General features: G+C 40.0%; 1 protein-coding gene across 16 annotated transcripts in view; it reads right to left on the reverse strand.

Moving 5' to 3' along the window:
* robo2 (roundabout, axon guidance receptor, homolog 2 (Drosophila)) overlaps nt 1-18,468 on the reverse strand; it is a 438,879-nt gene that overhangs the window by 300,372 nt on the left and 120,039 nt on the right. The window contains exon 2 of one of the 16 annotated variants that reach the window (XM_041802934.1): nt 10,875-10,932. The exons of the other annotated variants lie outside the window; for them this stretch is intronic. Within the exon in view, the coding sequence (XP_041658868.1) occupies nt 10,875-10,932 (58 nt within the window). The remainder of the gene's footprint in view (nt 1-10,874; nt 10,933-18,468) is intronic. 16 annotated transcript variants of the gene reach the window in all.

An 18,468-nucleotide genomic window follows, 5' to 3' on the forward strand; every position in this document is an offset into this window, starting at 1 on the left:
TGTAAGTTAGCTAGGTAAGTATGCTACTTAGCATCTATCCTGCCGATTTCAAGACGGACTTCAGCACTGGATTACTTTTTTAACCAATGAGACCTACTTCAAAGTTTGGGAGAACTTTTTACAGCCCATCTTGGCAGATAAAGCAGTTAGAGCCATGTGAAATCAGAGGGTAAATTACCTATGACGCAGCTGCTGACATGATGTCCCCTCTCCTCCGAGGCTGACAGTTGAAGGAACGCCTTTAGAATTAATTTGATTCACAAAACCAGAGCACCATTGTCGTAATAAAAAGATCTTAAATCATGGGGAATTCATAACTGACTGGTGAGACATTTTGTTGTTCCTCCTCGTTACAGTGACATTCTTGTTTGAGTGGTGCCTTTTGAAATGCTTTGATTAATCACCTGGACAACGTACTGTCAGCAACACACCTGCTGAATAATGTCAGCTCTACTGTTGTTGTCTTTGTCCGCTGTTGTATTTTACTGGGAAACAAAGTGCTCCAAAACAGGACACTTTTATCTGGGGATATTCAGGCTGTTGCTGTCGTTTTCTGTGTTTGTGTGGTTGCCAGGACAGTGTAAGTTGCGCTCTAGTTTTCCTTCTGTGTATGAGCTTCATTCATCCCACATGTATCAGTTTGGTACACGCCTGTACCATACCGAGAGGCCCGTACCGAACGAATATGGTGCAAATACACATACCTTTACACCCCTAATACCTATATATATATATATATATATATATTTTTTTTTTATGGGAATTGGCATGTTAAAAACTACATAAACAGTTTGTCAATGTTAGACTGTACTACGTGCTTAAAGCATCTTACACACATTGAAGTAGCTAGACTTTTTGTAAACATATACAATAAAGTGTCTTGATGTTAAAGCAGTGGCCAATAACTTTTATCCGTGCAGATTTATGTGACCCCTGAGCAGGGGCGGACTGGGACAATAATTCAGGCTGGGAATTTGATACCGTCCCAGGCCACCACTGCAAAACGCAAAACACCAAGAGTGAGTTAGGTTGGGCGCCTACTGATGTAAGAGTGTAAAATAATAAAACAAAGGCTCCGCATGTGCCCACACACAGCTTTTTCTGTTTCTTTTACCTACTAAATAAATGTTTCTGTTGTGTTGCAATAACCTGTACTCAAGTCACATAAACTGAAATTATTCTGTTTCATCTACTACTACACTTCAAATGCGCAGGCTGCACATTTAACAGTGTAGTAGTAGATGAAATAAAATAGGTTAAAGTACACATCATCCACCTTGACTTGAGACCAATCCTATTTTTAATGTAACAAGTACCAGACTCGTTATAAATTGGACCACTGTGTGAACCATAGTATCATACCACAAGTGGAAGGTACACAGGTGGGGGAACTAACCTCCTCATTAATCTAGTTGTGCTGGATATACTGGATTTTTTCTCAGTTTGCAGCACCCCTCAGCAGAAACATGTTCTCGCGTGCATGATTGTTTATTAAAAAATCATGCACAACCCAATCTGAGCCTTTGGTCCTGACTCTCGGCAATCGCTGAGTGGGCCAGTTCGGCGCCCAGGCCACCGGGAAATGTCCCGGTGCTCCTGATGGCCAGTCCACCACTGCCCCTGAGGGTAAAACAGTTTTGAAATGAGTACTATGTTCAATAAAAACTGCTCTTCATAAGGAGTATTTTACCAAACAATAAACCACTGTTTGGTTTTGAATTTCACAAAAGATGAAAGGTCCTGCTTGGAAGGCTGTGAACCACTTGCAAAGCTTTCTTAGGCTACCTGCAGCACAAACCAGGGAGGCCACTTTTTACAGCTTGTTTTTCCTGAAAGATGTTTGACTGTTCTATAAATACACCTTACAGGGTGCATTTTTTAAATCACAGTCTTCTGTTTAAAACTTTGAAAAATGTAATAAGCAATGTTGGGCAGAGCTTAGCAGGACATTTCCAGTCCACTTGGAAATATCTAGTGGGACCACACTGTTGAAGGAGATTAATGGGACATGTCACGGGGAAAACTTACGTCAGAGAACGTGCAGCCAGTGGCAGAAAACAACTGGTACAACACAAGTAAGCAGCACAAAGCATGATCCAAATACAGCAGCAGAACTGCAGTTTCCAGAAGCAATTCACACGTTCTCGTGTAGCAGTGATCTGGTGCTTCCATGGCAATGCTAATACGTTGTGTCTGTCATGGAGGCTGCCATGAGAAGACGTCTTGTTGCAGCTATAAGGATTAAAGACATCTCCGTTTTTGAAAACTTTTAGAAATGTTTGAGAGAATGTACGTACTCAAAATAAGTTACACAGAACACAAAGATTTGTCCATTTGTAATATGGTTTGGAAAATCTAAATTACTTACCCTTAAAAATAACTATCTCAACATCGTCTGACTTTTCTGTTTTGTAAGTCAAATTATGAAATCGCTACTGACTGATATCACAGAACCTGCAAAAAATTCTGTTACCGCTATGTTTACTTTGAGACCAACAATGAATTATGGCAACTACCTTAAGATACCATCATATATTACAGATTTTGGCACATTGTTGTATCTTGTAAGTCAGGTCAGTGAATTGAGAGCTCATCTAAACTCTATAACTCTCAATATTTAAATTTTAACCATATTTCAACAACATCAATTAATGCTTATAGAAAATGTCTTTAACTGTAGTATGATTGAAAAGGAGCATAATGAGTTAGCAGTAGTAATCTCTTCTGACACGATAAAGGTATAATGACCCATTTCCAACTAAATGTCATCAACAGTCAACCCAATGAGATACATATGTACAAACGCTTTTTACAGATCTGTGTAAATACAACACTATACAAGACTTAAGTCAAAGGCAAGCACATACTGAGCCTTAGTTCTGATTGAAAAATATTTGCATATACACATCTTCATTGTTACTATTAATGTTAAAATGACTGCTCTTTTATCCAGCTCCACCACTGACATTTTGCTTGAACGATTTGAGCAGAAGTCATGGTCTTGTAAAGGTTCACTTAAGTCTCCTGTCTGAGCAGGTTCTGTGCTTGTTAGTGGGTCCCTGGTAGGCTGAAGCAGAGGAACTTGTTCAAGGTCTGATGGAGTGTGGCTTTATCACATCAGCTCATCAGGGAGAGACAAGGTCCTGCAGCAGACCTGACAAATGTAACTTTTCCTGATGACTTCCTCCCCCATACCTGCACCGTGTCCTGACTGTCCTGCTGGTGTCTCAGCTTACTGTGGAAGGTTAAAATCTGACTAACGTGTGTGTATGTGAGCGTGTGTTTCATATAGCTGATGGTGATCTCTGTGGGAGCTGTTTGTCCATGCATCCGCTCTGTAATCACTGCCATAAAAGAAACAAGAGGCGACGAGAGACAAGCAACTGGCAATAAATGACACGTCCTCCCAGCGGTATAATAAGTTCCCCATCCATCAGTCAACCTCTTTTCAGGCATCTCTCTCTCCCTCTCTGCCATTGGACTTGCTACTCGAGCCCGACTCACTACAGCTTTCCTCTCTGGGGAAGAATTACTCGGACGGACAAAGGAATTGATTGAGCTCGGCCACAGTTTGATGTTTATTTCAGCTTGAATGAAACTGTCTTGTTCCCCTCAATAAACCTCTTTGCCAGACATGCAGGTAGGGGACTACAGCCACATGATAAATTACAATAAGATATCACACTTTAATATGTTCAACCTGATTCAGACTGGGTCATGCTTCGCCAAAAAGACCTTGAAATTAATCCACAGCCCTCCCATCCAAATTTACTGGAGCAGCAGGGTTCTCCATGAGATCGATTTTCACACCTTATTCCCGTAAATGATTGCTGGCATGTCAAAGTCCCCTGCTCCCTGCTGAGAGAGGGGGCAAAACAAAGACGATGAGAGGAACAGGGGAGAAGAGAAGTGGGTACATGATATTAAAAAAAGGGTTCAAAGAAAAAATATGTGAAGAATCAAAGAAAAGAAATAAAGGAAAGCAAACAGGAAAAACAGAGCACCGTTTGGGAAGACAGAAAAGAAATAAATAAAACAAGAGCAGGAGCTAAATTTGTTCTTTCACAAACATGCAGGGCTGAGGTGATGGCGGCCCCAGAGCAGCGCTTATTTATCTGCGGGGAAAGTCGCATGTCACCCTTCTCTCTGCCAGCCAGTGAGAGGTCATAAATTACCTGTCTGTAAACCGTCAATCTGCACCGGGGGTGACAGCTAACCACAAGCTTACACTCAATCTCACACGCAAACACACATGTCCAAATATGTACAGTTCACACAGACACACACATAGTCATGGAGCTGCCTGTGCTCCACTGGCACAGTTTACCGCTGCACCAAACTTTCTTCACTTGCAGATAAACATTCCCAGACTTCACAAACACCAGCAGAGAAAAGAAAGCATGCTCACTTTCTGCACGACTGAGTTAAAAAAAATCTTTTTGATAAATTTTTTAATTTTATACCAGGAAAAACCAAGTAGCATTAAAAGATGACTTACATTTGTGCTATTTTCACACTATGCAGCACAGGATGGGATGTATTCAAATACCCTTTCATTTCATGAAGCACATACTCCTTCTGGCACTTTGATGAATTTTTCGTTTTTCTTCAGCAGAAGCTTCCAGTCACATCCAGTTAGACCCCCTTCAGCATTAATAATGCACAAGCCTTTATCTCCCTGCTCTGACCTCTTAAATCACTATCACAAAGCTGCTGGTCATGGAGTTAAGACCCTCTCCCACTTCCCTCTGCTTTGCCTCAATCCATTCCTCTTCATTACCTATAATCTTATCTACACTCTGTTTTTCTTCAGAGGAACCATGAGAATCACCAGGATTACTCATGGGAGAGAATCTTTTCTCTTAGCAGCCATGTCACCAAAGTTACAAATGCTTTGTCTGGCACCATTAGTTAGAACCAGTAAGGATGTGATGGATTTGGCAAAGAAATTGTCCCTTTTAGTGTGAACTAAACACCATCGGTGACAAAGATGCAATGTCATGCTATTGTGTGGAAGATTTGCAAGATTTCCCATTTTTCAAAGTGTGTGCGCAATATTGTGTGTCATTGTGTGTGCTAGAGTCAAAATGAGAAAGAGAGAGGGAAAATCTGATGAATTGTCTCATATATGGAAGCCATCAGCAGTCAAGTGATTTATGGGGTTAATAACGGAGTCTATTCACAAGCCTGCAGTCCTGTTGTTTTCCTGTTTGTGGTGGGATGACAGAAATACTACAGCCAACCACCCATTTGCTCAATCCCATCCTCATTCAGAAAGCCATAAACCCGGTCCTCGCTCGCATCTGTAGCATTTGGCACTGCAGGCAGGACCATGTGCACACATGAGCTCAAATGGTGGCTCTGTTTGCATGAGCTAAGACAAACATAATTACAAACCTTAAAATTATTCTTCCTGTGTTGTGCCGAAGATCTGAAAGATTGGAACAAACATGCAGGCAAATGTGCAAATGGGACGAGAGGTTATTTAAAGAAAAATATTCTGCAGGGCACGAGTGTAAAACCGCAAGGATTGTAAACGCTCTGAATGCTATGCTGACACCTGGCCTGTGCCTTGTTATGTAAATTGTGCGTATACCACGCCTAGTTGAAATCATAGAATAATAGCAAGTAAACAGGAATAAACACTTTAGGAGCAGCAGTTCTTTAAACTTGCAGGCTATGCTGTGTGCCCTGCCTTGTATGAGCCAAAGTTCTCAAAATTACACATAATTGAGATAATGCAGTAAATACAGCAGACAGATATACCCCCTGAATGAAGAAAATTGCATTTATTTTGTCCTTAGAGCTATAGGTGTGTAGGGACATGGTGTACATTTTTTGAATAATGTTAACCGTGTTGATATGGCCTCTGATAATATGCAGTGTTATTTGTAAAATAACACATCTGACAGCGAATCAATCATTTCAAATGAATAAATAAGAAGAATGAGCATGTTATCAAAACAACATCAATTGGAGTATACAATAGATGCACCTGTTTCACTGCTGTCTGGGGTAATGTAATTGTGTACATCTTCTTGAGTTTTATATAATGGGGGCAGTCATTATACATGCAGAGTAATGAAAAGATAATTATGAATCCCCCAACCGTGTTCTGTCATTTGGCAGGCTCTTTAACACAAAGCATACGTTCCAATGAGCCTCGGCTAATCTTCACAAGAGAAGAGGAAATTGGCTCTCTTCAACCGACTCCATTCCACTTTCCATCTGTGGGCTTCTGTGCCCGTTTTGAAATCAACATGAAAGATTGGAGGATGAGGGCAGAACAAGAGCAGGAGAGCACATGAAAGCAGAGAAGTAAACGAGAGCCACGGACTGCGCTGGAGAAGGAGCTAAACAGAAACGAGGTGTGCAGGGAGGGGGGGACTAGAAAGAAATGAAAAGGGGGAGGAGGGGGCACAGCAGCGGTGCTAATATGTTTACCTACTTAATGCTACTGTGCTGCTGATTGCTTTATCAACCCGAGTCAGCCTGGATATGAGATGGAAGAACTGTAAACAGGAAGATCGATGAGACTAGTGTGCAAGAAATAATGTGGAAAGAAAATCAGCAGGATGTGTAATAACAAGGAGAGAAGAAGAAGAGGTAGAGAGAGGGGTATCATGCTGAGCTAGCTATTGCCTTGTCTGCTAAACGCTAACTGTAGCTGTCACAGCAGACTACAGGTTACAGCATGTGATTGTGGCAACTAGCCTGAGCTGGCAAGAGTTAATGGGAAGCTGCAACCTCCACAGCTCTCTAATTGCAGTATTAAGTGGTGGGTAGGCAGATAAAAGGGAAAGGTGTGGGGCTAAATGTGTGAGGACTCATAATGTTTGAGGTGCAGACGCAGACAAATTAGCCTGTTGATAAAGGCAGCCATGGAGGGAATGGCAGTGTGTTTGGAACATTGTCGCGGGTTGATTGATCACCTTACCACAGCTCTGTGTGTGCATGTGTGAGTCTACGTTTGCACTCACAAAAGGAGTGTGTGATTAATTACTTCTAGCATCAACCTACCCTGGTTAGTGGGACACAATTAAAATGGAAAAGGAATCAGCAGCAAACATTGTCAGAGTTGTACAGATGCATTAAAATTTGGCTGTATTGAGGACGAGCTCACTAAATCAAAAGCAGGCGCTATCAGCAGGTACCTGAATACGCATCCATCAGGACCCAAAGAAAACAGGCGACTCAAATAGCCACAAGAAATATGTTTTGTCAGTTTTGAGAAATAAAAGAGCACAAGAAAGGTGTTTGCATTACAATTTGTAAAAAGTGCTCGCTCGGATTTGATAAAAGATTCTTTATTCTAGTGACTGTGCTTTCAACCAGCCTTGAATGTCTTTTGTCATACTAATGCAATTCTTTTTGACAGCCTCTCTTTTAGCCTAAAATAGATCCATCAGCATTCTCTCAATATATTCAGTGCTCACAAACACATTTTCGCTTGTGCATACACATTAAAAAAAGCATGCACCATGAAGTTAAACTGCAATAACAACAGGCACGTATTGTAGATAAAGCCTAAACACATACACACACCCACACACCCTCTCAGGCTTATAAAGAATCTGCAGCTCAAGCTAGAGGCCTTGATATGACAAAGACACAGCTCAAGGATAGAAAAGCACTTTTCCCTCACCAAGGCCGATTGCTGTGAAATGGAATGGAAACAATGATACCTATAGCGAACAACAAGCGGGCAGACAGACAAACAGAGGGAGCGAGCTAACATCACATCAGTGCCGCTGCCACAGCCTCGTTTCATCGACAGTCAAAGCCATTTAGACAGAAGCTGTTAGATGGCCGGACCCAGGGCTGCTGTGGCCCCTCTCTCTCCCAACGACTTCAGAGGCCATATTTATCTGCATCAGGGATTAAAGTGTGGGGACAATCAGATTGGAGATTGCTAATTCCACAGCTGTCTACCCGCAAAACAACAGTTGATTATTCCTTAGACTTATCTCTGTGTGTGTTTAGATGAAAGAGCTTGTTGTCTTTTTTCTTTCCCCTTGTGTTTTCTCATTGCTTGTTTATCACCCAACCTTCGTAGCGCATCCCAAGTCGAAGTGGCTAGGTTCAAACAAAATGCCTTCTTGCTAATTATCTGCAATTCCTCATCTTCATAAGACCACTCTCCCCCCACTTTTGAAAATGAATGAATTTGAATAATAATGACTTCTTGGCTCTGTGCAGTGTACATAACTGGTTGATGCAGGCTAGTTGTCCTAATTTTATTTGTAAAGAGACAGGTTAGGCTCCTTAAGGAGTTACTTGTGGTTATACTGCTGCCAAGTTGAGTGAACAAGGCCAGAATCAAAGTACATCTTTTACTTTGAATGTTTCTTTTAAGCAATGCCACAAAAATATATACCAACTCCAATCAAAGTTTCCAGCGATGCTCTGATACCAGTACCAGTACTGAGCATGAGTGCCAGTACCAAGCCTAAATACTCATACTCTAAAAATATTGCAGATGCTATAGTCAGTATCAGTATGAGTTTAGCCTCAAATTATCCAAGCAGGTAGGTCAAGTTCAAGCCATGTATGCAGTCAAGTCCAGGCCTGCGGCTCCTTTACCACATCTCTCCCCAATCTCTCATCCCTGTTTCCACCTCTATTCACTGTTCTCCTCTGTATATATAAGGCTTAAAAAGCCCAGAAATATATTAAAAATAATGCAGTATTTGCCACCATTTGAAATCATGTCAAGGCATCTAATGTCAGGAAAAATTTACTTGCTGACATTACGGATTAAAGCAGCTTTATGCCACTTATGGTCTCTAAATCAAAACATAAAGATGTTGTTTGATGACTGTGTACAATAACCAGAGTCACTGTTATGTACATTTGTTTAATGGATCCTTAACAATCAGGTGTTTTTGATACTACTAACAAAATGTTTCCATTATTTGGTGCTAAGAACAAAGTATTTGTAACAGGACTTTTGTATTTCTTGTAGTGCTGGGGGAAGAAAATTCTTCTCCACTGGCAGATTTCAGGTCCTATGTTACATGGCCCACAAGGCTGAATAGCAGCACTGATGAGCCCGACTTGTATTGATGTTCAGGTTTTGAGAAATAGGTATAGGTCCTTCTGGAACAAGGGTCTGATCCCAAGTTGATAGTCATGCTGAAGACTTATTATCACAGCCAAGATGTATTAAAAAAGTCTATCTCACTTGATTAAAGCTGAAATTACAATGAGTCCAAACAAGTTGTGTTTTTAAAGCTATTCACTTATATTCATGTTAATTTGCCTTTTGCCTTTCTAATGAACTAGCTGCAAGTTGCATTTGTGATCTTCAAGAACCCATGACTGTCTTTGCTTGCTGGGAGACACTGATCATCATATATTTCATATATGTATACATCATATATTTAAAGACCAACTGAATAAAGCGACCTGGACCCATAATCATCTTTTTCTATATATGAGTAGAATAGAAAACAATTTGAAAGATATACTCCTATAATATATATGTTGTATCTTAACCCCTTAAAGCCTGTTGTATCATATTTGATACATACTTCTTTAATACCTTTATCTAATCAATATGATCATAAATTACTTAAAAAAAAAAGTAAAAACTTCTGAATACAATCTGATACATGATAAAAAATGCCCTAAAGTGGATTATGAGTAACAAAAAACACCTAATATATCAAATGAGATACAAAAAATATAAATGTTAAATTTTATGGAAATCTTAATTTTTTTTGGATGTCAATAGAAAGTGAAATAAACATTTCAGTTCCCAAAAAATTGAATTTTCTGGCTATAGTTTGTGTTTTCAGGCTTTAATGGGTTAAATTCCGAAATTTCAGTTTCAGATATCCTCTTAGTCATTCAGAGGAAATGCCAGATATTACATACAGTGAACACAAATTAGCAAAGGACATATGAATCATTCATATAAATGGCTGTTAGCCGCAGCCCAAATAGCATCATAACGTCAGGGGTTGCTTCGTTTAAAAAAAATAGTGGAAACTGGGTTCATATTACATCCATCAATGATTCAGAGGTGAATGCCTCCCTAACAAAGAATTTCAGACTATTTATTAACCAGCATCTGCATCCCTCTAAATACATATTCAAGAAGATTAGTCAACAACATTCAAGCCCACACTCTTAAGCCTAATGTTCAAACCACCACACTTTTGTTACTCAGCATTGACCCTTACACCTGCAAATCAAACATTTTAAATTACTTCCTGCCCACGTCTCTTTCTTACACAGTTTAAGTGATTTCTTATTGATGGATCTAGTGATATTTCTGAGTGAGCAGTGGGATAACTTGTTGACAGAAATAAACAGAGCATTTTCGCTGGGTTTAATGTGCTGGTGACATGAGGGTACCACTGGCAGAAAAACACCAGCCCCGCCTAGTCGTGTTATTTATGAACCTGACTCCTATTAATGGGTGCAAGGAAGACTGATGGGCCCATTCAACAACGCACCAGCACATACACATACACATGGAGCAACACATACAAGATGGATGTATTTACCATTTGGAAAGTTCACCCAAATGTAAATAATGTCGGTAAGGTATTTTTTTTCTTTCTGACTGACATTAATGATGTTAGGAGGAGGGGAAATTGACAAGTAGTTTTTCAACACCTAGAATGGTGGTTCTACGGCCAAATAGAAAATAATGATAATATAATGATAATGATGTGTACTGTGAACTTATATTGATTTCTGCCTACAATAGGGGTGTGCACATGCAGTCAACTGTGAGAGTAAATGTTGTCGCCTTTGCTGATCAGCACCAGAATGACCAGTAAGTTAAACAATGTAAGAAATATTTTTTATATATCAGCCTTCAATGCTTGTCAAACATTATGCCCAAGTGATGACACAATTACCTGCCACTAGCTGGGGCTGTAACTCTGGTTGATGGGCCCACTTTTCAGGATCTACCACCTAAACATAAACAAGCATTAAGAACAGGTAGCATCTCATTGCACAGAAAAGTTTGGGAGTAAATATAGTAGGCCTGTAGTCAACCAAAGAAAAACATAGTTGACCGAAATTACAACCAGGCACCAACCAATCGGTTGGTTGGTGCCTGGTGACTTAAAAAAAAAACAAAAAACAAAACAAAACAAGAAAACACCTAGTTGCGGAACAGTTTAATCCATGACAGGTTACTTACTGCACCTGTTTGGTCTTGATTATCTTAAAATGAACATAAGCCTGTTGAAGCATTAATACATTGTTTAGGCTCATTACATTGTACTAAAAAAAAAAAAGAATTAATTTAGAGACGATCTTCATGCACCTGCCTTTGATCATATGATCTCCGTGATCCCAGCACGGTAACTCTTCAAACTCTTATAGCCTAGAGCATAAAGCAGACAGCATGCAGTGTTTATTTATAGCAAAGGCTGGTAGTGCTGGCATTAGCCACATTTGTTGAACCAAATTACATTGTGGGACAGATCCAATCCAATATTTGTATCAGGTCCGATATTATGGTATTTTTATAATGGATATCAGATTGACAGCGCCAATTCAAGTCACCTATCCAAATTCCAGCATTTTCGCTGGGCCATGCACACACTGTGCCATCTCTAGTGAAACAGTGTGCTTTGTGACAGACAACAACACAGACTGAGTCAACTCATCATTGACACAAAAGAACTGTCAGATAACAACCCAAACGTCAGCCGTTTGTGTCCGTGTAATCAACGTGAAGCACAGTAATGAGGTCAGGTGTGCTCTCTCTGCTGTGAATTTTATTTCTGTATTAATGCAACACCAAGAGAACGTAATCTGTCTGTGGCTTTAATATGAGCTTTAGCGACTCGTATTATAACAGCTATTTAAAGGCGTTTTAACTCATTACTCCCTCGTTTTAAGTCCATGATGATTCAGAGCTAAAGCTAAGTTAAATCAATGATAAACACTGTACTTCCGACAAATCCTTAAAGATATGAGTCTGTAGTTGTTTTGCTCAAGTGCTTTAATTTTGACAGCCACATCAGGAAATGTAGTGCTTTCAGTTGCAGCTTGCTTTTTAAGTCAATTTTTAGTTTGAAAACTTAACAGCTGTTGCTTTCTACTGCAATAGTCCCTAGTTATTTCCTGTTATACTGTTTATTTAAATCGGTGTTTTTTGACATATTTGTAGCATTTTTTTTGTAAATATTATTTCTATATATTAACTTCTTATTTAGTGTTGCATTGTTACTTTAAATATATTCAGTTTGCTGCAGTAGCCCTGTGGTGCTATTTGTTGTTTACAGTTGTTTCTGCTATTTTCACAGTGCACTGCAGATTCAAATATTAACTTTGAAAAATTACATTTGTTGCTTCTACCTGTTTCTATGTGAAGCCAGCACAAAGTTGAAATAAATTTAATGAAGTTTGCGTAAGTTCATGCAGGACACGGAAGTCATACGCCCAGCTGTTATCAGCTGACTGGCTGATGCTCGAATCACTATTCCCAACCCCACTCGACCAATCACAGCGCATGTTTAGCAACAAGGCGGTGTATTTAAATTACATCTCCACTCTCACTTATCCCTGCTACTCCTATGCTACTCCGTTGCTGCTGTCTGAAATATTGCCTCCTCCACCCCAGCCTCCTCCTATTAAGTCTCCATGTTGTATCCTATCAAGTCTCTATGTATGTATTTACCCATGTGGGGGATTTTGCATGCACTCCCTGGAAAGCTTAAGCAGGCTGCTTGGCTAACCCAGGGAGTACTCTGAAAAGCAGAGCTATAACGCCAAATCTAACTGTATTCCATTTGGCAATAAATGGTTCAAATCTATGACGAGAGTGTTCCTGACTGAACTGGGAATTAAAATAATATTATTATTTCAAAGAATTTAAAGTATTTTTGATCCTTAAATAAGAAATACAGTACAGGTTTATTGGAGCTTTGTACAACCTTTTATATTTTAACACCAAAACAACAAGAAAAATAATTATGATCATAAAAAATATCAGAATAAATATTGGGTATCAGTGCATATGTACTGGAATCAGATCTTAACAGCCCATCTCTACATTGTTTATATTCTGCAGATAATTTAATAAACTGCATTCAATTTAGACATTTTTTGAGAGTATTCTTACTTTAACATTGCTCAGTAGGGATGCACAATATTTTTGTCATGATACCAGTATTAATAAAGTTAATGTTATGGTTGTTGTATCAGCAGATATCAAATCTCTGCCAGGCAGAGAGTACAAACCAACAGATTACCTTGGTAGTAGATTTTTCTTCCTCTATTATTCTCATAATTATTCTCAAACTTTAAAAATGTTTAAGGAATGAGGTTTTAGGTTGTTTTCACACATGATAGTCCAGGGGACTTGGTTCAGGGCTGAAATTACACCATTGTTGCTCTTTCATGTGGTTTGGTTCGCTTTCACTTTGCACTTGGTCAAACAAACCAAACCAACTGGACTACATCGAGCAGTTATACGTTTATGGCACTGTCGTCCCAAACAAAGAGCAGTGAGAGAAGACGTTATGGAAGACATACCAAATAAACAATGAAACAGCACCAAATTTAAGCTGTCTTTGGATTTCTGCTTTGCTTTGGTGTCATTATGAGCAGCCAGTGAGGCAGTGAGCTGTCTAGCATATCATTCTTTGCATGAGACAAATGAATCAGTATCGAAGAAGAAGGTGAGCCAAAATGAAAGTGAGAGACTGCTACATGTTGCCATGGATACCAAGATGCCGAGCGAGGTACCAACATGTATTTAAGTTTATTAAATGACATAAATAAATTCTGTTTCATGCAACTTTCTGCCTTTAATTCACAATTGCAACCTTTGCTTTTATTGCACAAACGAACCACACTAGGGTTCATATGATAGTGAACTGAAACCTCAATTTTTTTTAAGCAGACAAGAGTTAATTTGTTTGGTCTGCATCAGAGTCCGAATGAGCTTTCACACCACTCCACATGATCCAGACTATCCGAGAAAACAGACCAGAGTTTGTTCAAAGCGGATGAAACAGCTCTGGTGTGAATGCAGCCTTAGTCTGAACTTGGGCTTGTTTGAATTCTTACACTTGAGAAAGCACTTTGTAATGTATTTGAATGAAGTTGGTAAATGGACTTGAGCTTGTATAGTGTTTTTCTAGTCGTCTGACAACTCAAAGTGCTTTTTACACCGCAGGTCCCACTCACCCATTTCCTCCATATTCACTCAATGATGGCAAATGCTGCTATGTAGCGTAGCCATCAGTATTAAATCATTCCATTCATATGCATCCATAAACATTCATGCACACTGATGCAGCAGTGGGAGCAACCTGGGAATGCCCGAGGACACATAGATATGCTAGTGTAAGAGCTGGAGATCATACCCACAACCTTCTAGTTGTGAGATGACAAAGAAGGTCACTTACTGTACCGGAGAGACTTGGTGTTTTTTTTACAATAAAAAATTAGGTAAAAAGTATTAGTATTGACTAAAATAGGTCTGGAAATTCACCATGTTGGATATCAACAAAAATCCAATACAGATCATGTCTACAAATCAGTTTATCCGGATTTAAGTTTGTGTTTGACTTTAAAATTAGTTGCGGAAGATCTACAAAGGATCTCTACCTTTATGTAGTTTTGTATCATGCTTTGCACAATCTTCAGTTATTTCAGGGCAGGGAATTTGAGTTAAAATGACAATTCTGAAAACAGCAAAAACTACATAAAAATTTAAACAAAACTTTCTTTGTGATAATGTTTTACAATGTCTTTAGGTAAGAGCTAGAGATAGAAGAATGATAGTTACAAGAGCTAAATCTTAGACATTTAAGCTCCTCACACTAATAATGTCATATCAAATAGATCAAGGCTAACAAGATGGAAGAATTGCTTAAATAAACTGCAAACAGTATTAAGTTGAGCAGAGAGGAGAGAAGAAGAGAGAAGGTTATATCTTCAAAACACTGACAAACATTCATTTTAAGTGCTCTTGAAGTTCCTTGCTTCAGTATACATCACTGTAGCACTCTAAAGCTGTTTAGAGGAGATAAATTTGAGAACAAACTGACAGGTCAGTAAAACTTTTGACAAGACTACACTGACACATGAAGGCAAATTTTCCTCCTCCCTGAGTGTAGCAGCCTTCAGAGGGAGAACAGATGATAAATTGGTCTGCTCTGGCTCCAGCAGGGACACTACAAACTCTGGAGGCCGCCAGGCTCTCACTCTCCCTTCAAGGGAATCCTTTATTAGCCCCAAAGCTCCATCTCAATAGCAGAAGATTTAAGCCTATCCCTTTTTTCTGGATTTCAAGCCCCACATCTCTGTATTATTCCTCTTTCCCTGCTGGCCCTGATGAGAGCTGTCCACCCTCCCTCAGTGCTCGAAGCCCCATCTCACCACTGTACAACCTCCCACCCAACTCCACTCTGCACAGTCCCCTCTCTCTAATCTGTGATTCAAGCTCCGCTGTGGGTTAATGCCATTGGACACACTCCCACCCGATTCCAAATCTCACCTCTGGAAACAGATGAGCAGCATGTAAGATGGGTGGGGTGAGTTGTGAGAGAGGAAGTGTAGGGTGGATCTAGCTGTGTGATATGACTCCACAGCCATCAAGGAAGCACTGTGCGGGCTCTATACGGAGGAGTAAATCAGGATTACTCTGGGGAAAACACCCTCTCTCTGTGATATGGCAGCTGTGGGGATGAACACTCTGCATGGCCCACGCAAGCTTTGTATGAAACAGAGAACAGGTGACTGATCACAGCAGTGCAGCAGGACGGGGGAGAAACCAAAGGAGCCCCCCTGAGATTAACTGTTGCAGGCAAGACTGTGATAAAGGGAACGGTCACCTCATGTGAGTCAAATCAAAAACACTTCAGGAGAAACTGTCTCTTCAAAGGGATTCTGGATAGGACCAAAATGACACCATATGTCTGAAATACAGCGTGATGTAGCAGACTCAGGTGCAGACTAGGGGCCTGTGGCATCCCGGCTTGAGTTGAACTCCCAGCCTGCACTGCAAGAACTCACTGTTACAGCTGCAGTGCCCCAAGAATAAAGTTAAAAAATGATAGCAACAAACTCAGCTGGATACACACATAAATCACTGCAGGTGAACAACAAACAATACACAACACAACATGAAGCAGAAACCTTCCACGGCTTGAGGCAACTTGCAAAGGGACCTCACTTTTAGCTGTTGTTGTTGTTGTTCACTTTGGCGTGAGTGAGTGGGAGTTTTTGCCCAGAGGGAATGTTTCTTACCTCGGTTGGGGACTAAATCTCACATAAATCTGCTTAAAACTGGGACACCTCTGTTTGGAATAAAACCATCTACAACTCATAAAGTATAAAAGAAAACTTCTTAATGGAGGCATTAAGGGAAAAGCCTACTGCTAGTCTATATATTTTTTTTTTCTGTCAACAAATGCTATAAAAAGAACAAAAAGTAACAACTTACAAGAAGTGGCTGTTCATCCAAAGCCTTATGTGTCCTATTTTATGTGCAATAAACTTCTTATTGGCCTAAAACTATGAGAGCATATTATAGCTACAGATCCGTTCTATTCAGCATGTTAATTTTTAACAATAATGGGCTCTGTAACTTATTTCAGATCAACCCTGTAAGCACCATTGTGCTAGCTTAAAACATATAACAGTTAATCAACAAGCAGTCAGAAAACTAGCCTAAAATATGCATTCCTTTGTCCTGTTTTTTTATATTTTTGTTCAGAACCAGATAAATTTCCCATTTTCAGTGTAATTTAGCTCAAGCCAGGTTAAAGATGTCAAGGAGTCCATCATTTCTTGAGTTCTTATAATCATTTCTTGAGTACTTATACAAGGTGAGATGTAAATTTGATTGAAAATAGGCCACATGTTGTCCCTGTAAATGCTTTTTGCTGTATTACTTGAATAAAAATATCAAGGGCATCTCGTTCTAATAAATAATAGGAGGGGGTTCACGTCTGCTGAGATATAAACATTGATACAAAGGGAGAGCTCGTAGGACGATGGCATGATACATGCAACTGGGTTATGTGGTATAAGGATCAGTCACTGCTTTCATCGTAATTGCACATGACATTTAATTGTGAGGGAGCTGTGTTGTTTAATCAGATGTATCCTTGAGCATCTAATTAGTCTTTACCAAGAAATGAAAGAAAATTCAACAGCAAACAAGCCCCCATTTGTTTAGTGGTGTTCAAACACAGTTCATCCTGTTATATTTGATGTGAAGGAATCATTTAAAGAGTGCTCTACCCCACTTAATGTGACTCAACTGATGTCTGCCTTCCTATACAGAGCACATGAAAGTGTATGTGTGTACTGTGCAGTGTTAAATGCCACCTCAAGAGCTTTTTATTGACATCTCAACCTTGCAAACAGAAAACTTCTGGCTGACTGCTGTCCACATTCATTACCAACCCCCTCCATATTTGACTCAGCCTCATAAAATGACGCTCTTGAGGGTGGAAAAAAAGATTTCCAGGACTTGAGAAAGGCAATTAATGTCAAGTGTAAAATTTCCAACGCTGTTGAAGCCTGGAAAGTATGGCTAATATCCCTCATTAGTATGATAAAGGTTTTCACTCTCCTTCAATCTCCATCAGGGCTCACTTCCTCTTCAATGGTCATAATATGGATGATATGAGACTTTTTCTCATTAACTCTTCAAGTCCGTCTAATGTGGTGGTTCATTTCAGACAAAATGCCTCAAAACTGCCTCCTTGTTTGAAGGATATAAAATTATATAAAAACACAGCATAAAAACATATATTTTGTTTTTCTTGTATTGTGATTATTTAACACAGGAGTTCCAGTTCAGCCATGTCACACCTACATTAACATGCAGCTCAGAACAGGAAGTGCAGAGGCCCATACCTAATGAGTCATGTTCCCTGTCCTCCCCGTTGCAGGCTGATGTTCCCAATGAGCTGTGGCTCCATTCCCATCCCCTTCTCCCACTCCCACTCCAAGGACCTCAGCCCCTCTCCTCCACTGACAGCCTTCAGCAGCCCCCACTGCTCACCTGGAGCCGCTCACATCAGCGGCACCATAATGGAGTGTGAAGTGTGAAAACATTTAACTGAGAGGCACGTTCATTTGAGCTGCATCGTTTCCAACCTGTCCAGACAGGAGACGTGTGGCTTTCATTACACCTAATGTCCAAACAGACATGCAGGTGCTCAGTGCCAATTGCGTATTTTCCATTTATGGTTTGCCTTCACATAAATAAGAGCCAGGGGGCTCAGCCACTCCAGGCATTGTGTATTCATCGCTTGGCTTGACAGGCCTGCTACATCCTGCTGTCAAATCACCTGTATTAAGTTTCTCCACCTCTGTTGTCCTCCAACGTTATCAACAATGACCTCTTGAACCTCAGAGAGTTTATTTAACTACCCTGCAGCTCTACTGCATGATGACTAGAGCTATATCTTAATCCTGGTGATGTGTGTGCCTGATGCTGCAGTGTAGCATTACCGTACTTGGCTGGCA

The sequence above is a fragment of the Cheilinus undulatus genome, linkage group 2 (assembly GCF_018320785.1).
Source record: "Cheilinus undulatus linkage group 2, ASM1832078v1, whole genome shotgun sequence".
In the NCBI taxonomy this organism is placed as follows: domain Eukaryota; kingdom Metazoa; phylum Chordata; class Actinopteri; order Labriformes; family Labridae; genus Cheilinus; species Cheilinus undulatus.